The sequence below is a fragment of the Peromyscus californicus genome, unplaced genomic scaffold (genome assembly GCF_007827085.1).
Source record: "Peromyscus californicus insignis strain IS unplaced genomic scaffold, ASM782708v3 Scaffold_7__1_contigs__length_154581171, whole genome shotgun sequence".
Classification (NCBI taxonomy): domain Eukaryota; kingdom Metazoa; phylum Chordata; class Mammalia; order Rodentia; family Cricetidae; genus Peromyscus; species Peromyscus californicus.
Genome location: NW_026294595.1, coordinates 13,792,156 through 13,818,420, shown reverse-complemented (window position 1 = coordinate 13,818,420; position 26,265 = coordinate 13,792,156). Strand labels below are relative to the sequence as shown.

Sequence of the window (26,265 nt, the reverse complement as noted above, 5' to 3'; positions counted from 1 at the left end):
TTCAAGCTCTTGACAAACTGAGTGAGCACCAGGCTCTACCCACCCCAGGAGTAGAAGGAAGTTGAGCACTCAGGATGGCCTTCACACAAAGCCCCTCTTCCTGTACAGAGAGAATCTGGGTGACCAGAATTTTATGTCTTTACTGTTCTGGACTGTTTTATTTTAAAAAAGGAGAAGAGAGAAGCTGTAGTATAGAATCCGCATTCTATTTCTCCTGGAATCCAAAGGGGAAATAACCTGTCTTAGGAGGTAGGCAATTGCCTGTTTATGTAGACTGAAGGGTTGCCATGGCTCAATGATACAGTGTTTATCCAGTACGTATGGGCCCTGGGTTCATCCCCAGTACAAAACAAAAAAGTTAAAATTAAATGGAGCAGGAGTCTAGCTTATAATTTATATACCTTGTTTTGGCCTGGAACTATGTAGACCAGGCTGACCTCAAACTCTTCAAGATCTGCATGCCTCTGCCTCCTGAGTGTTGGAATTAGAAGCATGTACCTTTTTTTAAAAAAAGATTTATTTATTTATTTTAGTTTTTCAAGACAGGATTTCTCTGTGTAGACTCGGCTGTCCTGGAACTCACTCTGTAGATCAGGAGGCCTCAGACTCACAGAGATCTATCTGCCTCTGCCTCCTGAGTGCTGGGATTAAAGGCATGTGTCACCACCACCGGCAAGATTTATTTTTAATTATGTGTATGTATGTGTCTACGTTGGGTATGTGCATATGAGTGTGTAGGTGCCTGTGGAGGCCAGAGGCATTGAATCTCCTAGAACTGGGGTTATAGGTGGCTGTGAGCTGCCTGCCATGCATGACAGGGGACCTTAGGACAGGAAGAGATGGGAGTTCATCTACCTTGTTCTCCTGGAAGCTAAAGGACCAGGTCTCCTCTTTCCTGTCCCCTAGATGTCCTTGTGTGTACATGTGTGTGTATGTGTGTGTGTGTGTGTGTGTGTGTGTGTGTGTGTGTGTATAGTTTTGTTTATATACATTTTGTTTTGTTCTTCTGTTTGTATTTTTTTGTGTATAGTTTTATTTTATATATATTTTGTTTGTTTTGTTCTTCTTTTGTTTGTTTTTTTGAGACAGGGTTTCTCTGTGTAGTCCTGGTTGCTCTGGAACTCACTTTGTAGAGCAGGCTGGCCTCAAACTCAGAGATCCTCCTGCCTCTGTTTCCTGAGCGATGGGATTAAAGGTTTGTGCCACTACCAGCACCAGCTGGCCCCTTGAAGGTATTTTTGTGGAATTGCAGTTGGAGCTTTCCTGGGAGCTCTGGGTCTTGCTTGGGGGAAGCAAGGTCTTATGGTAAGATTGGTAGGGGTGGACCAAGAGCCATAGTGTAGATGGGAAACCTGGAGGTCATTGTTAGCTGGCCCCTGATTAGCACACGGGTGAGAAGCAGTGACTCAGGGAGGCTATGGTGCCTATGACATTTAGTCAGTCAATTACCTTTGGCCTCTTTTGTTTGTTTGTTCTCTCTCTTTTAAACAGGATTTTACCATGTAGCCCTGGGAACGCTCTAGCAGAGCAGGCTGGCCTCAAATTTAGAAAGATTGGCTTGTGTCTGCCTGAAGAGTGCTTAGATTAAAGGCATGCACCACCACACCAGGCATGGCCTCATTTTTAAAATTACATGTCCCCTATAAGAGTAGTACATGCTATTAACTGCTGAGCCATCTCTCTTAACCCTTAAAATTACCTTGGGCTTCTTTTTTGTTTGTTTTTTTCCCCTGTACTAGGGACTGAACCCCTAGCTACTGAACTGCATTCCTAGCCTTCACTCATTTTTTAAAATTAAACTTGTGCTTATTCTCAAAAAAAAAATTGCCATGGGGGGCAGCAGATCTGATAAGTTGAATTCTCTTAAAATCTTAAACTATGGAGGCTAGAGAGATGGTTAAGTGGTTAAGAGCATATACTGGCTGGGCAGCGGTGGCGCACGTCTTTAATCCCAGCACTCAGGAGGCAGAGTCAGGTGGATCTCTGTGAGTTCAAGGCCAGCCTGGTCTACAAAGTGAGATCCAGGAAAGGCACAAAGTTACAGAGAAGCCCTGTCTCGAAAAACCAAAATAAATAAATAAATAAATAGCATATACTGCTCTTACAGATAACCTGATTCAGTTCTCAGCACAAAGTTTGGGCAGTTCACAATCTCCTGTAACTCCAACTTGAGGGCATCTGACACTTTCTTGTCTCTGCTGGCACCTGTACTCATATGCACATACCCACCACACATACACATATAATTTAAAAATTATATAAAATCTTTTCAAAAATTAAAAACTATATTCTTTGTTAAGGCATTATCAAGAACAAAAAGGTGGCTGGGCGGTAGTGGCGCACGCCTTTGATCCCAGCACTTGGGAGGCAGAGGCAGGTGGCTCTCTGAGTTCAAGGCCAGTCTTGGCTACAGGATGAGTTCCAGGACAGGCTCCAAAGCTACAGAGAAATCCTGTCTCAAACCTCCCCCCCCAACAAAAAAAGATGGTCTACATATTGGGAGGGATTGTGCACCACACAGTCATTCAACAAAGGATGCACCCACCACTCAGGGACTTCCACTAATCACTGAAACAACAGTTCAGAACAGAAAAAGATTAGAACGAGTACAAGACAAAGGAGCTCTTGGGGCTAAGCTTGTGCAAAGGTGCTCAGCTTCACTGGAGACATCAGGGGTCGCAGATTGCATCTTGGGAAAAGAACTTACAAACGAATGCCTTTTCTTTGCCTCCAACTTCCAAAGAAAGCTGCTTTGGGGTACTGAGCCTCCCTCCAGTGCCTGCCCCACCTCTCTGCCCACTAGACAAGTGGCAGGACTGGGTTATACCTTCTTGGGCTCCTTGGCCTCCTTTTTGACAGCTTGTGCAGGTTTCTTCCCTTCCGAAGCAGGTGTCAGAGATGGAGCAGGTGTCAGACTGGAGCTGCCACGATCCCACACTGGGGGGGTCTTCAAGTCCTGTACTGTTCTGGAGGAGCCCTGTCACAAGGCAAGATGAAAACCAGCTCTCCTGGAGCTCCTTGTGAGGAACTGAAGGGAGCCAAGGGAGTATACCCCACTAGTATCTCCCTAGTAGGGCAGAGAACTAGTGGGAACAGAGAAGAAGGATTTGACAGCTCCCAAGCTGGGCATTTGAAACATCCTCAGTCTGCTAGAGAAATGCCAGCCCCACCTAACAAGCGCTCAACAGAAAGCATCATAGTGCTCCAAGAGAGGGAATATATACATGCCTTAGGGTAGGGCTGGTCAGAACTGGGCAAGATACCTTAAGAAAAATATCAGAATCTAAGATATCCTCTCCATGAGCTGATCAACAGCTTGGTGTTAAGGCACTTGCTGCTCAAGTTTGACAACCTGAGTTTAAGCTCCAGAACCCATGTGAAGGTAGAAGGAGAGAGCCAATTCCACAGTTTCCCCTAACCTCCATGGGGGAACTGTGTCATATGCACACCTACCCATAGAAACACCCCCATACATACACATATATGATAATGTTAAAAAAATAAAGGGGCTGGAGAGATGGCTTAGCTTTTAAGAGTGCTTATTGCTCTTGCAAAGGACTAGAGTTCAGTTCTCAGCACTCACATCCAGCAGCTCACCAACACTTGTAACTCCAGCTCCAGGGGAGCTGATGCCCTCCTCTGCCCTCCACAGGAACCCATGTATGCACACACACAAATAAAAATTTAAAAAAAAAAAAAAAAGTGATCCGGGTGAAGGCATGATCACTACACAGGGAAGCTCCCCTCCACCCCTATTACTTTTCAGGAACAGGCTAACTGAAATGATAGAGGAAGCACCTATTAAAGGAACATCCATCAAGGAGAGGTTATCTGTAAAGAAACTTCCAGAATGTGCCATCTGTCCCTCTTGGTTGAGAGCACACAGAAGAGTATCTGTACCAAATCTTGTGTGCTGCAATAACTGCAATTTCAGGGAAACCAAGATGTCAGGTTCTGCTGTACAAAGAGGAGAAATCAGGAAGATTTTCCACCTCTGAAAATTAAATCTGGAGTCTCACTGCTGCTTAGAGGACCTGCTTGTACAACACTCAGCTCTCTCTTTTGCCTTTTTAATCAATGTTTTCATCAACTTTCATATTTGAAGAGTTAAAGTAATTTTTAAAATGAACTGTTCGTGTGTTATATCACTTGTGTGGAGGTCAGAGGGTAACTTGTAGGAGTTGGTTCTCTCTGTCTCCCATGTGAGAACGAGCTCAGGTCATCAGGCTTGGTGGCAAGCACCCTTACCAACTGAGCCATTTCCCTGGCCCCAGCTACAGTGACTTTAGAAACACTTTCTCTTTACGAATTGAATTTAAATGTAATCTCCTTACCTTCATTACCTTCCTATTTCAGGCTAAGAACAAGGAGCCAAGGTATCTATCTACTCAACAAACTCACAGAAAAGAGCTACAACAAAGTATGGGAAGTACCGGGTCAGCAAAGTTCCCACCAAACTCCTCTTCATTGAGCTCTGGAAGTGACTGTCTGACAGGTGAGCCCCGTGGCACTGTTTCTGTCAAAACAAAAGAGAATGACTGGGTCTTGGAGATGCTGCATTGGGACAAGATGGAAGCGAGGCACTGGCAGGGCTCAGACTGAGAACAAACTTATTACTAGGCTCAGCCACCAGTGTTCCTTTCCAATACTGAAAAGGTTTTCCCAAATGTTTGGCATCTGCTTTGCTCTTCAGAAGCAAGCCTATGTTTTGTTTTGTTCAGCTAGTCAGACAGGCACAGGATCCATCAAATTTGACCTCCAGAGAAACATCGGCAACCTCTACCTGTGTAGCCCAAGGGACTTAGTACAGCACCAAGAAAGACCCTGCAATGCCCTGGAGCCATTCTATTATACTCTAAATGGGCAGCTGGGCTTCAAATGGTAGCACATAGCCAAGCCAGGACAGAAACTAGCATTACTGCTTCAATGCACTGAGACTCTGAATCCATTCAGTTCGGAATTCTAGCACTTTTGGTGCACATAATTTCCTCTGCTAGCTACTTCCTTTAACACCAAGGCCAGCTAACTCTGCTCTCAGGACAGCATCTATCCCTCAGCAGACATACCTGGGTCTGGGTTTCTGGCCTCCTGGAGTGGAGGCCCACTTTCCTGGAGACATGGTGTAGTGGGTGGCAGGGCCGGCCCAGGGTGCAGCACTGCAGGATCAGATCTGGAGGACTCTGGGACGCCAAGCACAGACCCTGGGGGTCCATAAGTAGGACCCAGCTCTAGGGGGCCCTGGGATATTGGCACTGGGAACATCGGCACCCTGGCAAGGTGAGCTGGCTGGCCATCAGGGAATGTCTGTGGAGCTGCAGGGCACAGTAAGAGGAAGTCTAAGGTCACTGAGGCTGACTGCTCCCAGGCAAGCACTGATCGGCACATCACAAACACATTTCCTACAAGCTGCTCTGCATAGCCACACTTCTTTTATAATGAGGTAGCTGAAAATAGCACCCACCAGTGGTCTAGGAAAAAGCAGAACATTCATGTCCTAGGAGCCCAAGGGCAAGATGGGTGCGCTAGTGCCCATCAGCAGAGATGATGTGGGGCACAGGCTGCAACCTACATTGAATGGTCCCTAGCACAGTGTTGCTTTGGTAGTGCACTCTCCCCATTGCCAGGGGTCAAACAGACTGACTAATTGTGCACACAGGTATCCATACAGCTCAACTTTCGAGTAAGTCCTCTCTGCCAGCTCAACACTGGGCACAAGGGCACATGCCTATGATCCCAATTTCTCAGAAGGCTTAGATGGGTGTTAACCACAAGTTCAAGACCGGCCTGGGCAACAGAGTGAGATTCCTATCTCCCAATACAAAACAAGAATCCTGATGCAGGGAATGAACTAGGAAGAAGGAAAACAGGTCCTGAGTCAGGAGTGGCTAGAACACTAAGTGGGAGGGGAGCTTTGGAATAGAGGGTATCAGGGCTAACCTGCTGGGAAGACCAGCCTGTCCTCAGGATAGTTAGGGATACCTGCAGAGCAGGGGCAGAAGGAAAGACAAGTAGGCAGAAAAGTTGCTTGCCTGACTAGAAAAGAGGTTCAAGAAATGAGTGAGAGGTCTGGACCCCACCTCCTGGAGGAATGGGGTAACCCTTCCCAAGATGAGAAAGATGGGGAGAAGCAGCTGCAGGGGGAGAAGCAGTGGCACTTGTTCTGACAGAGCTGTGAGGCTCCACAGGAAGTGAGCAGCTCAATGGCAGCTGGAGCCAGTCAAGGGCCAGGGGAGCATGAGTATCAGTGACATCAGCAGAAGAGCACCTAAAGCTCTGCAACTTCACATGCTCACCGTAAGAGGAAGCACAAAGAGAAAGGAGGAGGAAGCCTAAAGGTCACCAATCACCATGGTGCCACACTGCCTCATCCCTGGTAGCAAAATACTCTCTATTCCAAAGCAGACATCAGTGAGCAAGTCCAGGGGTGTTGTGGGTCCCACCTGTGGGCAGCAGCTGCACACCATGCATCAAGGGCTCAGTGCTTGGCATCAGTAGAGGGTTGTCGGCCCTCAGTCCTGCCTGCTGGTTGAGTCCTGGGCCATCCAACTGCTCTACCTCAGAGCCTGGTGTGATGTGACACTGCTGGGGGTCAGTTCCATCCGGGCTCCACAGCACAGTGCCTTCCTACAGGAAACAGAGTTAAACTGCAGCCCATGCACAACAGTACATGTGGATCCAAGTGCATTCTCCAATGCCCTCCTAGCAACAAGAAAACTCCCACAGCATATACACGTCTGAAGTCACAGTATCACCATCAAATGCTTCAGTGTGAAAACAACAGGGGCACAAATCCTCTCATCAGATGCCTCCAGGCCAAGTTCTAGGACAAGGCTGTGCTGTCAAAAGGCGCACCTGGATCTGCCTCTCCACATGCCGCAGCTGCACCAACCAGGCAGGCTCCACAAAGGACTCCTCTTCTGGCTTCTCCTTCAGTTGAGGATCAAAGAGGCGTAACTGGGAAGCCATCTAAAACAAAGAGAACAGAGGTCCTTGTTCCTGCTGGGTGGCACCAACAAAACTGTCCTCAAGTTCAACACACTTGGTTAGAGCTGAAGGAGGTCATGTGTTGGTTGTGCAAATTGGGTGATCAGAGTGAGCCCAGGATGGAGTTCACACTTGTATGGATCAGCAGGCCTGTCCCAGTGCTCAGCCAAGCATGGAAGATGCACTTCTTGTTTTTTTTTGTTGTTGTTGTTTTTTGTTTGTGGTTTTTTTGTTTTGTTTTGTTTTGTTTTTTTGAGACAGGGTTTCTCTGTGTAGTTTTGCGCCTTTCCTGGAACTCACTTTGTAGACCAGGCTGGCCTCAAACTCACAGAGATCCGCCTGGCTCTGCCTCCCGAGTGCTGGGATTAAAGGCATGTGTCACCACCACTGCCTAGTGGAAGATGTACTTCTTTGATAGGGCCTTGGAAGGATTTGAGTGGATCCAGATGAACCAAATTTAGCACTGTTAAGTAATGACTGTTAAAGCTGGGGGACAGGGCATGAGCCTCTTTTACCTGAATATTTCCACAATAACACATTTCTTTACTTATTCCATGGTATGGAAAAAATTCCATATTTTTAGGAGTGGAGCTGTTAGGGAGGGGATACCTTGACATGACATCCCATGTACTGGGACCTGCTTAGAGTGGCTGTGGGCTTTCTGCACCTGTACTGGAGGCTTATCAAAGCAACAAGAAATGGCTGGCAGAGGTGCAACTAGGACTCAGACCTAGTTGCTGACTGACAAGTATGCGCTTTTAACTAAGTAAAAGCACTGTAAATGCAGGTACCCTGGACATAGATGATCTTTTCATCTTCAAGTTTATGGCTGAATTTCTGCATGGGCACAGGGTACCTGTAGAGTTTCCTATATTAATGCTGCAAAGCTGAAACAGCCACCCAAGAGCACTAAAGTATCTAAGGTTCTGGGTGTCACTCTGTTGAGTACCACTCACTACAACCCCACCCCCAAGCCCAGGAAGATGAAGTCTGCGCCTTCCTATCGTTGGCACAATGCCAACAGGAAGGTGCCAGAAGATCCTACCTGAGTCAACTGGCTAATCAGTACTGGAGAGTATGCACCAGGCTGTGTCAGGACACTCTTGGCTATCACTTCACAGTAGTGGAAGGCCTGTGTGGCTAGCCCCATTTCAGCCAGGCGGCACAAGTAGATGAATTTGAACACCTGAAATGACAAGTGCACCGTCAGAATCCCGGGGCTTCCCAGCACTCCTGAGATCTTCGATGTGAGCACCACAGCAGCCTCGGTGACAGTACAGGGTCAAAGTTGACACCTGCACACCTCACAACATCTCTGACACAGCTAGCAGCTCAAGATTTGAAGTCCTGCTGCTGCCAAACATCCAGACAACTGTCTTTGCCATAGGCAAACTATATTCATTTATTTAGTGTTTTCATTGTTGTTATCACTATGTAGCCCTGGCTGTCCTGGAACTCTGTAGACCAGTCTTGGCCTCGAACTCATAGAGATCCACCTATCCACTTGCCTCTGCCTCCTAAGTGCTGGGATTAAAGGCATGTGCCACCACCACCTGGCACCATGGGCAAACTATAAACATTCCCTACCAATACATACACACACACACGCGCACACACACACACACACACACACGCACGCACACACATATGCACACATGCACATATTGGGTCAGATCAGACAATCTCATTAAAAAGTTCTTAAAACCTAATTTGAAATATTAAGAACAAAAATATAAATAAAAGTTCTCTATTCAACATAGCATTTTGATCAACTGTATATTCGAGGTGTCAAAAAACAAAAAAAAAAACCCACAAAACAAAAAACCCATCATTACTTTTGTGAGAATTCAAAAACCTAACCAAGCAAGCACAGGTGAGCACTGGCCAACCCCCACAGTCCCCGCTCACCTGGAAGTTAGGTAAGGAGCAGGTGTGTACCCCAAGAGACTGAGCATACTCATAAGCCTCCGTCCTTTGAATAGCTTCATTGGTGGCAAACTTTAAAAATGGCAAACTGTGGAAGAAGTGAATTATTCCTTTTGAAAAGTGGCCATTACTGGCATCATCAACCTCCGAGCAGGTCATTCCAAGCATGTCCTACCACATGGCAAAGATGCAAGGCTGGCCATTTTCAAATTAACTGAAGGACAGGGGTCTTTTGCTTCTTAAAGAAAAATGGATACTGCTATATTGATTTGATTCCTTACCTGTGATTTGAGCCTATCAAGACAAGTTTCGTGGTTTTCTTTGTATAAACCCCAAATCCAACCTGGGCCATCAGGTAGCAGAAGTGTGCAGCATCCAGGAGGCCTTTTGATGCTGAAGAGAAAAAGCAACCACATCTCATCAGTCCTTGGAAGCTCTCCAGGGAAGGTGTCATAAGACATAAGACTTATTAAGATGCACCATGTCTCTTATGGGTTCTGGCACAGTTCACACAGCCAGACTCTGGGGTCTATCACATGGCAGCCAAAGGCCTACCTCACACCTAACCCACCTAGAGTATCGCCCATCGTAGCCATGGTCCTAGACTCAACATCCATGTTGTTGTTCAGGTTGGATAAAACCATTGCAAGATGCGGCCTCCAATCTCCCCATTTCTCATCTCCACAACACTACAATGAGAACACCAAACAAATCCTTATCCTTCAGAGACTGTCATCTTTAATTCCCTGATGGCCAAGCCCAGTGAGAAAGCAAGGCAAGAAACACAGGTTTCAGACAGACTCCATGGTCAAAGTCTTTAGCATGCACAAATCCCACTGGACTATGGGCCTCCACTAGTGTCCTGGGGACCTGCACACTCACCGTGGACGCAGCAGGCATCCGTCCAGACATGAGCTGGTAGACAGTCTGTAGGGGGTCATTGATTGGAAGACTGTTGGCAAACCTATGTGTACAGAGAATGGGGAGATCTATCTCTGGCTCAGTTAAAAGAAATCTCAACCCATTCTCAGTCCTTTATTAACTGTCAGAATGAAGAATTCACTGAGATTTTATAGAAAATATTAAAAAACATCAAGCAATAAAGAATTTAAAACTCCCTCAACAGTATAACCCAAGAAGGGTCAAGGAGGCCTATGACTCCACAGCTGAAAGTCCCACAGTAGAGGCAAGATACTTGAGTACCAAAGTCAGGTTATGCAACTGGAAGGGGGTGCACTATAAGCCAGCTCACCTGGTCATGACACGGGCATGTGTCCGGCTGTCCATCTTACTTGCAAGCAGCAGAGCGTGACCCCATAGGCCATTTTTCATGGCAGACTCCAGAGCATCCTGCAATGCATTTCAGGGCTCATGAGAATGATCAGAGTACTTACCATTAGACCAGGCAGAACCACATGTTGTCATGTACACACAGAAAAAAGACATGGCAGGTCAAAAGACAAATATGTTCATGGTGTAGAGATGACAGTACAGGCTTGTCCTTCACTGGGTAGAAACAAGTGGCAGTACCACAATGTGAGGAGTGCAGTATCAGCATGGGTTCCCTATCCAGGTGACATGTGGCTTTCTCGAATACTCTCCCAAAACAAACAGCATCCTCAACATAGTCTCCCTTCACCCCAAATAATCTGTGGTACAATTGAGCACTTTTGGCTAGGAGGCAAAATCTTAGCAATTGAAGTAAATATTCACAAAAGCCAATAGGGTCTACGATTTCAACCAGCTGTGAAACATCCATATTAAAATCCTAAGGACCACAAATGAGTTTTTCCTGAGCATCGGGGCACACACTTAAAGTCTCAGCTACCCAGGAAACAGAGAGAAGACCACCATTTGAGCCCAGAAGTTCAAGGCCTGCCTGGGTAACATAGCAAGACTGTTTCAAAAAATAAGCTTTTTAGTCAGGTGTGGTGGCACACAGCCTAAATCACAGAACTTCAGAGGCTAGGGCAAGAGGATTGTGAGTTTGATGCTATCCTGGGCCACAAAGACCCTATTTTAAAGACAAAAACTTTCTAATTTGGCGTGTATTTGAGAGTATATGTTTATCATGCACACGATCCTGTTCAATTCTTAGACCCAAACAAGACTAAAACCATGAACTTCCTAAGTTGATCAGAATGTGAAGGACAGAGAACTCTGGGCCTATCAGATGTCCCTGACATAACTCAATGTGCCAGTATGAAGTACCTCCCACTCTCAGTACATCCTCTGCCCCAATGTGCACACTTTCAGCACTCTTTTTTTTTTTTTTTTTGGAGACAGGGTTTCTCTGTGTCAAAAGTAGCCCAGTCTGTAGCCCTGGCTGTCCTGGAACTTGCTCTGTACATTAGACTGGCCTCAAATTCATAGAGATCCACCTGCCTCTGACTCTCAAGTGCTGGGATTAAAGGCATGTGCCATTACTGCCTGGCTACTTCCAACACTCTTGTGCACACTGTCAGCCTCAGGTATGTAGAACCCTGTCTTAACAAAAATACACAGAATTGGCCTGAAGCTTCAGTCTGTAAGAAGACTTCATTCCAGGACTGCACACAGATGAGCATCCACTCTCTCTAAATGACTATAAACTGAGCAGGTCAGATTTCTACATGGGCCCATCTCAGAGAAAACACTACTGATACCTTCAGAGATGTCAGGCAAGGGCCAGGCATCATTCCTAAACAGCACTTGCTGTAGTGCTTCCTGGAGGAGGTTAGTCTTATTCCTCGGCCAAAAGACAGACACTAGAAGAAATATCAGCAGGGCTACCTACCTTCTTCCGGCCGTATAGCAAGAGCTCACGGAATCGCTCAGTCTCCTTCTCCAGCACACTGTTGGTCACTGTCTGACCGTCTGTGAGAAACGAGAGCTGGGCCTCCCCTGACTCCTCTTCTTCCACTTGTTCCACGGCCTCATTAGTAAAATCTATCAAGTTTGCCTCATTGGGTGACTTCCCAGGAAGCCACACAGTTCGGTGGTCTCGTAACAAAAGCTCTGCAATATCTGTTCCCACCACGGTCTACAGGGTCAGTGGGAACAGGATGGAAGGCAGCATAAGATTTTATTAGAAACAGGGTTTCTAGCCAGATGACAAAAAATTCCCATGCTGTCATAGCCTAGCCAGGTATGCATAGGTAGTATGTTTGACCCCAGGAAAGAAGCCTGACTCTTCACGTGGGCAGGGACACACTGATTCTCAACCTCCCATAAGGGCCGAGATGTCAGCTCACCACCAATCTTACACCTCCCTTTCCTCCTACTTTCCCAGGTTGCTGCCATGATGCTCTTCCCAAGGAAGCATGACATGGGTGGATGCTCTTCCTGAGGTATGGCAGGCTTGACATTGCCCACAGCTCAGGACAGGAATAGGAAACAGACTCTGAGACTAAAGGCAAACAGGGAGAACATTCAAGAAGTAAAAGGGAACATACCCCATTCTGTCTGCATAACAGAATAATGAAATTCCAAAGAAGACTTGCAGATTCTTTGTCAATTAAACTCTCATTCTGCAAACATTTTGTCGCTTTGTTCTGTGCAAAGTTAATAACATCTACTTTGTGGGTATCATCTCTGGGGAAAAGAATGAACATTCAGTGAATGGTGGTACCAAAACTGTGAGCCAAACTCAGCAGTGCCGTTATAGCAGACATCAAGAGACATCGCAACAGGGAACCTTACTTTCCAAGAGGTCCTGGGAAGGAGCGCATCTCTTCCTGCTCAGGTGTGTGCTGCAGCAAGGTCTGCAATGAGAGGGGCAAAATGGCTCACATGTACAGTCAGAACCACCAGCAGCGAGTCATAGAGCCAATTCCTGGACGACACTCATTCCTCTACCCAGAGGGTAAAGGTGCTTGGACAATTATATGAGCATGAACCTATTTGGGTCTTGACACATGTGACTCTTTTGAGGCTAAAGAGCAAGTGTCCTCCCAGTCTCATTCCATTACTGAAAAAAACACTCACTCTCAAAACATAAAAGAAGACAGAAAAGCATACATCATCAACCCATATCTAACAACCATAGCACCTGCTTGAAGTACTGACCTCTAGGAGAAGAGCCAGGCTCTAAAATGCACAAAAGCCCTATAGGCCAAAGTTTTTCAGGAAAGCGCACTTTCCAAGGCTGCAGGGTGCAGCAAGCGCCACGGGTCATGCTTACCTCCAAGCTGTGGATCTCCACTAGTGCAGGCTGTCCTTCTGAAGGCAGGTTGGGAATCACTTTAAGGAGCTGACCACCAGGACCAAATCTGGCACAGACATGAGGCACTGTAAATTTCTCAGGAGAGGTCGGTCTTGATGGAGCTGAATTTAAATAAATAGGAAGGAAAACAATGAGCTAGCTGGTCATGTCTAACAGCTTCTGAACCAGATTCCCAGCTCAGGCTTCCTGCCCAAGCTCCTTGCCCAGCTCAGCTTCAGACTGACTGTCGCAGAGCACCCAAGAGCAAAAGAGCTGAACAACTCACACACAAAAACAGTTTCTTACTGACTGGTGCTTCAGTTAGGGGAGCTCTCGGCAACATCTTCTAAAGCTACATCTTTCAGGAGGGAGTCAAAATGGGATACTGGCACAAATCAGAACAAGAGTCTCTCAAGGGGAACTAGGAGTTCCAAGACTGCTCACCCACATAACTAGTGTGGGAACATAGAGAAGAGTCATCCAAGGCTTGACTGGACTCAAAGTTACACATTAACAATGCACATGTGGTCAGGCAGACAGCTCTCAGACCCTGAGAGACATGTCAATCCAAGGGCCAGCACTGGCCTGTACCAACAAACCATGACATTCGGGACAGTGGGCACAGCCTGCAAAGAGCAGCTGATTGGACTCCCTTGTTCTATCCCAACCTGGTGGCTTCAATCTGAACTGCTGAGACGCACCTTGCTCCACAGTAGGCCAGGAGGTATCTGCAGGGTAGCTGTACTCTGGAAAACCATGGGCACCGCTGAAATTGCTGGCATAGGTGCCATAGGCATAATCACCATGAAATGAGCCTGGGGCATGAGGGGCCTCAAAGGAACCGCCAGTCACATTGTGGCTTCTGTAAATCTGACTCTTGGGAAAGAAATCAAGCAGAGAAAGTGAGTTCCCATGAACGCTAGAAAGACAGTGGGTAGGTATACTGTTAGAACTAAGCAGAGACAAAGTTGTGGTCTTGACTTAACACCTGCTCTTCCCCCTGCCAAGCCTGCCCAGCACACCTGGTGTGAGTGGGAGCTGAGGCTGCTTCGGCGGCTGGGCAGGCTGTGAGTGCTGTGCAGGCTCCGTGCTGAATGCTCGCTGTGGATGCTACGCCTGTCCACTTCTTCTCCATAGGGGTCCCTGTGAAGCTCAGTGTCATCATCGAAGCTCCCCGTGAAGCGAGGGTCATACCTCCAGTGATCATCACATTTCTCAGGCCTAGAGTAAACAAGGGACCAAGGCAGGGAATTGGAAGGGCAACTCCCTGAGACACCATGTAACTACTCAGGAACTTAAGGCTGCAGTTAGCCCTCACTGCTCATTGCCCTCCCTTTGTTCCTCTATCCTGAGGCTGTCTTCACCCTGAAGAATGTTAGTTATAGCTAACCCTGCAGGCCTGGCACAAGAAACCAAATCCTAGGTTCAGACGCAGGTGATCTCAGAGAACACACTGCAGGTGCAACTTGAGGGTGGTTTCTTTCCTGGGTTATGGGCAGGATGGAGAAGGGCACTGAAGAAAAGGGGCAGACCTAAGGTCCTCCCAAAGCCACTGGGAATGAACACATTTGAGCCAGTTCTTCTCTCATAGGCCAGAGGTGGCCAAGGCTTCCTCTTTCAGACACTAAGAGATTACTTCCCAGAAGCTCCAGAACTATAGCTGATCACTTCCAAAGACAGGAGGAAGGCAAGCAAGCACACCTCAGCTCCCACCAACTTCCTTCACACATGTGCATCTCACCAACCTGTCACTGTAGGCATAGTTTTCCTTCCTGTATGGGTCATGTTCGGAGTCATACCAGTACCTCCGGTCCCAGGTGCGAGGGTCCCTGAAGCGAGACCCATAGTAACGATCCCAGCGGCCTGGGTCTGTAAGTGGAGAATGAAGGGATGAGTGCAGCAGCAACACACAGAAGATACACCCTGCTCCCCTGGAGCAGGAGGACAGGTCAGGAGTAAAGGACAGGCATGGTCTAGAGTACAGGCCCCGATCCGGAGAGGCCAGCGCCTCCTGATCATGATGTGCCAGTCACTGGCTGTTCTCTCAATACACATATTTAGATGAAAAAAAGAAAAGAGTTCTATATTAAGTTCTTTTTCACTTTTTTGATTTGTTTTATGATATGAGGGATCAAACCTAAGGCTTCAAGAATAGTCAGATGTATAGCTATAGCTCCAGCCTTGATAATATTTTTTAATAGTTAATCTCAACTACAAATTATACTAATTATCTTCCTAATGTGATTCAAGATATATATTTTTTAAGATTTATTTATTTCAGTTGGGGATTTAGCTCAGTGGTAGAGCGCTTGCCTAAAGGCCCTAGGTTCAGTCCTCAGCTGGGGGGGGGGGGGGATTTATTTATTTCTATGTGCACTGATGTTTTGCCTGCATGTATGTCTGTGTGAGGGTGCCAGATCCCCTGGAAATAGAGTTACAGATGTTGTGAGCTGCCATGTGGGTGCTGGGAGTTGAACTCAGGTCCTCTGGAAGAGCAGTCAGTCAGTGCTCTTAATAGCTGATCTATCTCTCCAGCTTGTGTTTCAGAATATTTTAAAAATAATTTCATTAAAAGCTAACTCTAAAAAGAAATATTAACATTACGAACAAACAAGAGGTATCATTTTAGGGGAGTGTGTATAATACTCCTGTTTAAAATTAATGCAAATGTTTAAGGGGTAAAGAGCCCCTTGGGAGGCATAAGGAAATACCATGTAGACCTGTCAAGGGACTGTAGGGCAGTATGGTACAACAGCATACAGCAGGGTTGCTAAGGGAACTCATAGCTTTCCCTAGGATATGTTTTGTGGAAGGGAAGTATGGAAACATATAAAGTCACTAGAAGTGCCACAATGGACATGCTACATCTGTCACCAAGGAGCAAGCATCAGCCTCAAGTGGCTTCTGAGTATTCAAGTGGCAATGTGACTGGGGAGCCAGTCTTGCATCCCACTACAATCTCATTAGCTCATACTTAAATAGTCACAAGTGGACCAGGAAGTCTCAGAACTAATCACTATACTTTATGACAATACAACAGATGCCATGTTGTGAGTACAATGTGACTTTTCAATAAAGTTGTCAAAATGATGATTTTCAGATGCTAAGAATTCTCAATTACTTTGGCTCTTAAGATAAAAACACAGGCCAGTGAAAGGAAAAGTGAGCTTGATTCACCTGCCAGACCATGACTTGTATATGGCTACATGATCACAGGCAGTGGTTGGACAGTCCCCTGATAATGGCTACAATTTCTAAACATACCTCCATAATCATACTGGCTGGAGTAATAATTAGCATAGTAATCACTCTGACTGCTCCATCCACTCTTAGAATTATAGTATCCTTCAGGATAACCTTGCCTGGAGGAGGGGAAAAAAAAAAGAGCTTTTAAACACAGTTTTTGTTTCTTAAAGTGTAGTGAGGAATTAGCCAACCAAAAATTCACACATTCATAAAATCACCTCAGCCGTGGAAAACTCACAGATCACAAGCAGAAACAAAGATCAGACTGTGGAATTCATTCATGACTACAGGACCATGTTCAACAAAAGAACTGATACCTCTTGTGTTTCAGTGCTGTATCCTACCAAGTTTTTATGTCATACTAAGCAACAAGAAGCACTAAACTCAAAACCAACCTAAAATTCCTACTGCTTTCTTTTTCTTTTATTCTTTTGTTTTTGAGACAAGGTCTCACTGTGTATCTTAGGATGGCTTTACACTCATGACGATCCTCCTGCCTATGCCTCCACAGTAATGGGATTAGTTGTGAGCCACAAGAAAATGACAATTTTAACACTCTTTAAGGGAAGGTCACTAGCTATGTGTGCTCAGCGTGGCCTTGGAGGAGCAGATCTGTAAGGCTGGCCAGGGCCAGCAGTTCAATAGAGTTAGCTTCTTCTATGCCAATAGACTGAACCATGACCCCAACTCGTTACAGAGAAGGTGAGATTTACTCAAAGGAGGGTGTATGTGTTTCTGACACTCTTGGGATTCTCAAAAGCACTAAACATTGTTTTTAATTTTCTGGTACCCTGAACTTGGCTGTTTGGCTAGCATAACAACTGCTCACCCAGCTGCCCAGCACAGGACTATTACCAGTCTGGCCTTAAGGTTTCATTCAGGTTGGCCACTCCAGACTTTCATCTGCATGGCAGTGGATCTAGAAAAACACCTTGATACAGAGCGAGATCAAGAACACGCCACTACCTCAACTGCTCTCACCAACTTACAGTTCGGGAAAAACACAGTCACAAACATGAGAAATGTACTCCACCTCAAACAGGTCTGACAGTGACCTTATCTCCCTAACACTGAGTATCATATCAACACTGAATGTCCACACACATAGACAGAGGAGACAAGAGAACAGACTCTCTTGCAGGCTGTGACAAATGAGGGTTGAAGACACTCAAAGGACCCCAAGAGATGAAGGGAAAGCTTCAGTCATAGTGACAAATCACAACAGTGGTAACTAGATCTAGTCTGAGCTTCTGTGTCATACAGTCACTCTTGGAAGTTAATTCTTTTTATGTTTCTTTTCTTTTCTTTTTTTGAGACAGGGTTTCTCTGTGTAGCCTTGGCTGTCCTGGAGCTCCTGGGCTGTCCTATAACTCAGAAATCCTCCTGCCTCTTCCTCCCAAATGCTGAGATTAAAGGTGTGTGCCACTACTGCCTAGCACTGGAAGTTAATTCTTAAATGAAACTGCAGGAAGACACGTGGAAGGTGAAATAACACAGTGGGAAGACACACTGTGGCTCTGGCTCCCATGCTCTCTTCCTTCTGCACTCCACAAACAGATCCATAGGCCTCTTGTCTTCTCATAGACTTTGAATCAGGAAGCTGAGCTGTATGAGTCCAAATGCTACTTCCTATCTAAGATCCCAAGAATTTTCTCACAATCAAGTGTCTTTCTCTTTGCCTCTGCACCCACTCGTGTGTGTGTGTGTGTGTGTGTGTGTGTGTGTGTGTGTGTGTGTGTGTGTGTTTGCACATGCACAAATGTACATGTGCTTGAGTGTATTAGGGATCAAACACAGAGCCTCACACCTACAGGTAGGTACTCCAGAATTCACCTAAGCTTCAAAATTGCTTTGTTTCATAAAGACCCAGAATGATTAGCTATGCACATCTGCACACGGTTCAGAGTGTACCTTTTGCAGAAGGTACACTAGGGCTACCTAAATGGACAAAGGTTCACATGCAAAGCAGTCTGGCTTCAGACAAGTCACCAAATACCTCTAAGAACCTGACTACAGAAAATTCTGAAAGCAAGTGCACATAAAACCTTAGCAGCTGGGAGCTGCTAAGCAAAAGAGTGATACATCCTTTGTAACAGAGCCAGCTACCACAAGCACCTACTCCTGGGCTTGACTAAGCAGGACAACTGCAGGAACCAAGGTAGCAGGGTCCACAGTGACCAAGGCCCACACCCCATTTATTTTGCGCAATAGCCTAGAGTGGACACAAGATCAAAAGCAGGCTCTAGGCAACTGAGAATGCAGAAGGAACTTTGACCCGGCTCACAGACTTACTCAGAGGGCACAAGGCCAGGTTTCTTTCCAAATCTCTCTTCTATGACTACAAAAGAGAGGCATGGATAGCCAGTATAGGAGATATGCAGGTTCAGGGTTGGGGGTGGGGTGGGGGAGAACTTCCAGCAAAGTGGACAGAGTCAGGCACCAAACACAGCTTTCAGTCCCTGTATTAGAGAACAGTCCCTATACTTTTAGTCCCTGTATTGATGAATCTATGGATTATGCCATCACTGTGATCAATGTTCTCAAGACTTTGAGAACATCTACAGCAGCCTAAGAGTTCTAACCATGCACCACCAAATTGCCAGCAGAATGGGTGTGCCTATGACAGGAACAACCACCCATCTACTAGCATCTACTTCTTTATAACCTTGCACAGGATCTGGCCTAGCTAGGGGTTGGGGACAAATGCTAAGTAACAGCTCTGCTAGGGCTGCATGTGGCAGTGTGCTTAGTTCCTGTTTGCTCATGCTGACTAAATGGGTTTGTAGAATTCTCTACAGATAAAGAATTATTCTAATCACTAAGTTACCATCACAGCCAGCAATACAAACAACTGAATATGAGAGTCAAGCAGCCGCATCGGATGCAGATCCCACCTGGGAGTGAGCTGGTCGGAATAGTGACTTGCTCGGGAGCTGGGCCGCTCAGGCTCTGAATAGCGGTGGTTTTCGGCATAAGCAGATGCTGAGCTGTCATAGGGCCTGTATCGAGGATCATACAGGCCATAGATATCCTGTGGAAAGAAGTTTGGGGGATTGTTAGACTCCATGAAGAGCAGACATTGAGTGGCCAGGACTAGCTCTATGTGTTCCAGATGCTCACTGTCCAAGAGCAGTATGGTGGGTAGGATTCTCTCGTGAAGACAAAGCCTACAGTGCAATCCACATCAACAGGCAGCCAGCAGACTCTCCCTAGAGCCCTTCAGGGCAATCTTCCTCCTGTAGTCTTAAACATGGAGCCCATATGAGCCGAACAACATAAATGTGCATCAGCCACCACCTCCATAAAGCAACAGGACCAGGGATTCACGTGAACGAATCCTAAAACTACCAGTTATTGCTTGTTGTTTTAGAATTTAGGGTTGGAGGTTTTTGGGGTTTTTTTGTTGTTGTTTTGAGACAGAGTTTCATACTTAGCTTAAGCTGGCCTGATATTCACTATGTAGTTTACACTGGCCTCAAACTTGTGGAATCCACCTTTATCAGCCTTCCTAGTCTTAGAATTACAGGCAAGTACCTGGCTTTAATAAAAAATTGTACCTTGCCGGGCGGTGGTGGCACATGCCTTTAGTCCCAACACTTGGGAGGCAGAGGCAGGTGGATCTCTGTGAGTTCAAGGCCAGCCTGGTCTACAGAGTGAGATCCAGGACAGGCACTAAAACTACACAGAGAAAACCTGTCTCAAAAAAACAAAACAAAACAAAAAATTGTATCTTATTCTGATAAGGATTTCAGCCCCATTATAACAAAAACTATGGCCTCTGCCCCATCTCTGAGAAAAGGCCCCAGAGGACATGTGGAGGTCTGAAGAGAGATGAGGTGATATGGGCATGAATCAGAGCTCATCCTCCATGTACAGGTAACGTGGAATCTCATGGGAAATGGTTCTTCTCACTACTAAGGACCACAGCACAGAAGAGCTGAAAGACTTGGGGTTCCCAAGGAGTCTGCAACCTATCTGTGGCTCCACCTACTCAGTAGCCCAAAGTCAGGCCACAAAGCTGAACTCCCTCATACAGAAAAAATAGCTATGGCTCCTCCTTCTAGAATCTATAATTTACTAGTCTTTAGGGCACATATGTAACTGTTCACATATGTATACCTGATGGCACACCAGGCTGACAAGAGGGTATAAACCAGTAGCTATGGCAGCTTCTGACTTAGCTGCTACAAACCTGTTCCTAAGGTTCTTTCTGACCCATCTTCCTGTACAGTGCCAACTGTTCTCAGGCCACACAAGAATTCAACACCACCTGGCCCCAAACACCAGAGGACTTGGGTCTTTCGCCTTTCAGTAACACAATCCACCTATCTTGAGTAATAATGAGTCTGAGCCAGAGGTAAGGAAAAGCTAACAGTGATCAAGCATATTCACAGACAACAGCATTTTAAGCTACTGCAGGATTAAGCAGAACCTAAGCAGCAGCTGTAAGCTTGCACCACTGCAGGAGGAGGCCGGAAGGAATTCAAGGAGCCCCTACTCTGCTCCCACTCTGCAGGGTCACTGGTATCTATGTACCTGAGAGGGTTAGGGTCCCTCACCTCTTTTCATTACTACACATGGATAACCTAACCTTTTCCCTCAAAGATTTTATTCTCAAGGAAGAGTATAAAAGATTCCTAAAGTTATTCCTGTCATTGGTTTCATGAGTTGTTTTTGTTGTTAAAACCATATGAAAGATACCAGCAAACTGGCTGACTTGAGTTTGATCCCTGGAACTCACATGGTGGAAGAAGAAAACCAACTCCTGAAAGTTGTCTTCTGACCTTATGTGTAATGCAGAATGTGTAAGCCCACATGCAAACACATACACACGTACACATGCACACAAATAAGTGTTTTAAAATATATAAAAGAGTTGGATATAGTGGCACACCCTGGTAATTCCAGCACTTGGGAGGTGGAGACAGGAGGTTAAGGACTTCAAGGTCATCCTTAGCTACATAGGAGGCTAGCTAGGGCTAAATGAGGCCTGTCAAAAACAAAAACAAAATCAAAAACACCACATACAGAAGTGAGGCATGCTGAGGGCTGAGGCAGAAGGATTTTAAGTTCACAGCTAATTTGGCCAACACAACGACACGTTGTCTCAAAGCACGACAACAGAAAATTAAAACACACAATCTACCAAAGGCTAACCTATTCCCTAAAGAGGTAAGCACAGCACTGTAACTGCAGCAAGCGCATGAATGCTCTTGGAAACATGGCACTCTTTTTGTTAATGAGATGTTGGATTACACAAAAACTACACTGGTTTTACAAGCAACCCAACATACTCCATCTGACAGGACCCTCTGAAAGGAGACCTTCACTAGTACATGGGGAAGACATTTCTCAGGGGCACTACATGGGTCTGAAGACAGGCTACTCTTGAAACAGCATAAGAGGAGAAAAAGGGGACCAAGTGAGGAAAGAAAGATGGTTAAATGTTAGTGCTCTTACCTGGTAGTATAGAGAGGCCGTCCCAGGATCCGATGGGTATGGTGAAGGGTACTGAGACTGGTAGGCATCATAAAGGGGCCTATAATAGTAGTAGGATGCCAAGTCTTGAGGTGCTGGGCCAAAAGCATTAGGAGGTGGGGGGTGCAGCCATGGCTGCTCTGACCGCACAGCTGCCTGGCTGGAGCTGGTAGATGTAACCGATGCACTGGAGGACTGTGGTGGCTGAGGCAGCAGCTGCTGGCCCATGTTGACTGGAGCTGGACTTGCTGGTGGCTGGGCCAAGCTTTCAGACTGTCCTTGTGTGGGTGGGTTTTCTGGATTTGAAGGCTCTGGACACGCCGCTTGGGGCACTTGTGGGGGAGAATTCTGTGGCTGAGGAGGTACCAGCTCTGTCTGGGCTCTTTCTAGGCTATACTGGTCCTGGGCATCTTTTGTTACCTGCTGGTAGAAATGATCCTGGTTATGCAGCCCAGGCCCAGATTGTCTGGGATGATTGGCAAGAGCCTGTTGAGAAGCTGGGCCATCTGAATGAGATGGGCTATATATTCTCACAGGATTTTCCAAAGTTCTATTTAATGTGAAGTCTAGGGCACCAACAGCTTCTTCCTGATTACTGGAGTGATTTGCCTTATTATTAGATACCAAGGTGCTGTTTGCAGGTGGAACTAGCATCACATTTGTACTTCCAGCAGGGCTATTAACAAACTCAGAAGGACCCTTTTCTGCATTAGGATTCTGACTTTTAGGAAATGAGTTCTTTGGAATTGGAGGGGATAGCCGCTGAACCAACAAACTGGCAGGCTGGCTAGCAATCATTTCAGAAGACCCAGAACCTCGAGGGACACTGTTAGGCAAAGATAAGCCAATGACAGCACTGGTTGAAACTCCAGACAAAGCAGCATGTTCTTCAGGATCACCACTGAGAGCCCGACTGCTGCTCACTATAGATTTCTCCCCCACCACAGCATCTCCCCAGGACTGATTCTTCTCATTAGGATTCAGTAGGGACACAGAAAAATTAATGGGCTGAGCCAAATTATAGCTTTGATCAGGCTGGGCAATCAGGACAGGTTGATTGTGCAAAGATTCAGTGGGTGGCGAGGACAGCAGACTCGCATAACCAGAACTTGCCTGTAATGGAAGGGCCTCCTCTTCTCCTACCTTGGGAGGGTTTTCAAGGTTCTCAGAAGCACCAGGAGGGTCTTGGTTCTGCAAGGGTAGCACAGATCCTGGTTTCCGTGACTGCTGTCCAGACGTTCCCTTTTCTGGATGATGAGTAACTTCTGAAGGTTTTGGTTTTACAGGGACATAAAGTGCAGGGGCAGCAGGGGCTAGAAGGACATTGCCACCAAAATCTGGCAGCTCATTTTGTGCCCACAGAGTTGTTGCTGGGCTCTCACACTTCACAGGCCCCTGGGCCCTGGCCGAGGACCTCTTCTCAGGCACTGGGCGCACAGTATCCAAGGGTGGCCCTGCTGTGTGTGAAGCCAGGTGTCCAGCTTCCCCAGTGGTGCTAAGAGGCAGAGGGCAGGCCTGAGGTGCACACAGTGTCTCCATATTGTCTGGTGGCTGTTCCAGGTTCCCTGGGGTGGCATCAGGTGGTACAGCAGCTGCCCTGCGCTTCTTCTGGCGGTCCCGGGTCCCTCTCACTTCAACCACCATGTTGGCACGATCTGCTTCAACTGGTTTTACTCCAACCAAGTGGGATTTTACTGGTTCAAAAGAACTATTTGCACTTGTCTGGAACACTCCTGTGGGTTTTGGAGGGCTTGGGGTTGAGGGCTGCGACAGGCTGCTGCAGTAATTTTGGCTCCCAGTCAATTCATCTGTCTCACCTCCAACAGGAGAAGAATCAATTTGCTTAAAAAAACTCCCTGAAGTATCATCTTCAAGTTTTCCAACTTCTTGCTGAATGAATGTGCCTACCAATTCTTGGGGTCTGGCTGACCCAGGAGGACTTTTGTGGCTGTGGCTGCTGTAGCTGGATGACACACTGTCAGGTCGTGTAGGATGCAGTGGTATGTCAGGGGCTTCAAGATTTAGCCCCCCACCTCTGGTGAGGCCCACAGTAACAGGTCTTGAGACAGCTGGCCCAGAAAGGGGCCCATGTCGGAACTGATCGCTCAGGGAAGAGGGATCCACATTCAGGGTCTCACGTGGCAAAACTTCTTGATTCTGAACAAATTCTAAGTTCTCAACATTCTCACACTGTGGCCCACTAGCACATTGGGTTCCAGCCCCTGAAGTGTCACCCCATGTATCACTAGCAGGGGTCATAGTGGTCTGTCTGTCATGCCGGATGCCCATAGACTGAGAAAAATAAGGTTGTACATCTCCTTCCTGAGCAGCCTCGCTGCTAGGGCCTTTGAGAAAAGCCTGGTAGACACCACCAGTTCCATGTGCAGGTGGTGGTGGATGGCCCAATCTGGGGGTAGAAGAGAAGCCATCCAAGTCCAATCTGTCATCAAGGCCTGCTTTGTCAGATGAGAGATTCTCCTCATTTTCTGTCTCCTCCCCTTGAAAAAACATTGAGAGAGCTCCAGAGGCTGCATCTTGCAGGGCAGGGTTAGTTGAAGCCTCTGAGGGACCGTGCACCTGGTGTTCAGGGCTATTTCCCTGAGTAAAGGGATTCACGTGGGCAGGATCTAGCAGATGCTCTTTATTCACTCCTGGATTCTGCCTGAACTCTGGGCTTGCCCACATATTCCCAACTCTGGAATTCTGTTCAAAAGTATGTTTAGGGGGGAAGCTACTCAATGAGTGATTTTTACTTTGCTGGTGGACCACTTCGTTCCCTTCACCACTGGCCAAGGATGCTGGAGTAGACATTAGTGGAACATGGGGCTCATGGCCAGGCCCCTGATATAAACTAGATGGAGAGGGGAAATGGGACAAGCTGGTAGCCTGGGGCCCCATGCTCTGGGCAGGTCCCTCCAGGCAGGGTGAGTGATGCTGATAGGAGGGCTGAGGACCTCCCTGCACTGGCCCCCACTGACCTGGCATCTGTGGCTGAGGGAAGAAAGGAGATGCTGCTTGGGCCACAGCACCATCATGTGGGGTGTGCCTATTCGTGGGTTGGTCGGGCCCAGAACCACTGTCATTCAGATGGCTCCCGTGAGGCTGCTCAGGACCCACTCTTGGAATGTAGTGAGGTGGATGTGGCAGCATCTGTACTTCAGGTCCTGAGCTGGAACCACCTTCAGCACTCCTGTTCATCTCCAGCCCAGGCAGCGAAGGGGTAGTTGTAGGGGGAAATGGACTGGTCTCTGCTCTGGGTTGTGACAGAGTTCCTGATAGAGGCTCATGAAGTCCTGTGGAGCTATCCCCAGCATTTGTAGGAGGCACAGGCAAACCAGGCCACTGAGAAAAAGCAGAGAGGCCTGGGCCAGGCAAACTGGGCAGGCTGCTTTTGGATGAACTGCCTACTGGTGAGTTTTGAAGAGTTTGTCTATTAAAAGCAAACGGATCCGTTACTGGCTGTAATGGGCGTGTTATGGGAGCCACTGGTGCATTATTACTGGCTGGCCTCCTGTAAGGGCTGTTGGCCCAGAACATGCTCCGAGGATTCCCAGCTGGGGGTGGTCCAGCCACACCAGACGGGACTGCCTGAGGTGGTGGCTGCATGCTGGAGTCTTTCGTTCAAGGAGATGCTGCTTACAGAGGAGGAAGGTGGAGCTTTTCTTTAATTTGTGCTAAAAAAGAAAACAGAAGAGGAACATAAAATCTATAGATTCACAGTGCTGGCTGAAATCAATGAAAGTATGAAAATAAAAAGACTTAATGTGATTTCAATCATTTAAATACCAAGAACTCCACTTCTTCACATCCCCACCTCACACTGTCAGGGATTAGACAGTCTGACACACACTACCAGATGTTCTTTAGTCCTTGACATTTCTCTAAGCCGCAACTACCACATTCAGAAAGAGTCGACTCCACTACTACTAAGAAAGAAACATGCACAGCATGCTTTTTGTAATGTTAATTTTAAGTCTGGAAAAGAAGAGTTTACATTTCTAAAACACAGTTATAAAGTTACTAAATATGTTTACCCCCCAAGTGAAATGTCTAGGGTTGCCCTCTGAAATGAGTGAAACAAAGTTGCTTCTGACCACTGAAGTTGTAACAAGGTTGAGACTAAAAATCCCAAGAAAAATTACAGCAGCTTTACTGGACTCAAATTTCCAGCAGGCAAATCTCAGAAAAAAAAAAGGGGAGGGGGGGGACCAAGATCCTCACTAGTGTTTTTTTGTTTTTGAACAAGGCACAATTCAAGTCTGGCACCTTGAAAGCCCTTTTCTTTGTGTCAGACCTTCTTCCTGGCACCACCCTCAAGAAAAAATTTGTTTAGCTAATCCACAGAAAAATAAAGCAAAGGCAGTTTAATTCACAGATGTACACTTTGTCCTTGAACATCTTTCTGATACTCAGATTAAAATTTAAAAAAGTCCACCATTTACAAAAGG

At 46.6% G+C, this 26,265-nt stretch overlaps 1 protein-coding gene across 9 annotated transcripts in view; it reads right to left on the bottom strand.

The window, feature by feature from the left end:
* The window catches only part of Sec16a (SEC16 homolog A, endoplasmic reticulum export factor), a 37,377-nt gene that overhangs the window by 7,806 nt on the left and 3,306 nt on the right, over positions 1–26,265 (bottom strand). For 5 of the 9 annotated variants that reach the window (XM_052725078.1, XM_052725077.1, XM_052725076.1 and 2 more), the window contains exons 2-22: positions 21,800–25,491; positions 19,234–19,370; positions 16,358–16,455; positions 14,839–14,962; positions 14,116–14,314; positions 13,795–13,969; positions 13,073–13,215; positions 12,592–12,653; positions 12,345–12,483; positions 11,687–11,932; positions 10,163–10,260; positions 9,793–9,874; positions 9,482–9,599; positions 9,192–9,303; positions 8,893–8,998; positions 8,030–8,170; positions 6,853–6,966; positions 6,441–6,624; positions 5,067–5,312; positions 4,434–4,516; positions 2,828–2,977 (exon numbers count right to left, since the gene is read on the bottom strand). In XM_052725078.1, the coding sequence (XP_052581038.1) occupies positions 2,828–2,977; positions 4,434–4,516; positions 5,067–5,312; positions 6,441–6,624; positions 6,853–6,966; positions 8,030–8,170; positions 8,893–8,998; positions 9,192–9,303; positions 9,482–9,599; positions 9,793–9,874; positions 10,163–10,260; positions 11,687–11,932; positions 12,345–12,483; positions 12,592–12,653; positions 13,073–13,215; positions 13,795–13,969; positions 14,116–14,314; positions 14,839–14,962; positions 16,358–16,455; positions 19,234–19,370; positions 21,800–25,423 (6,381 nt within the window). In that variant the 5' untranslated portion in view covers positions 25,424–25,491. The remainder of the gene's footprint in view (positions 1–2,827; positions 2,978–4,433; positions 4,517–5,066; positions 5,313–6,440; positions 6,625–6,852; positions 6,967–8,029; positions 8,171–8,892; positions 8,999–9,191; positions 9,304–9,481; positions 9,600–9,792; positions 9,875–10,162; positions 10,261–11,686; positions 11,933–12,344; positions 12,484–12,591; positions 12,654–13,072; positions 13,216–13,794; positions 13,970–14,115; positions 14,315–14,838; positions 14,963–16,357; positions 16,456–19,233; positions 19,371–21,799; positions 25,492–26,265) is intronic. The other 4 variants (XM_052725082.1, XM_052725083.1, XM_052725084.1 and 1 more) reach the window with 4 other exon arrangements.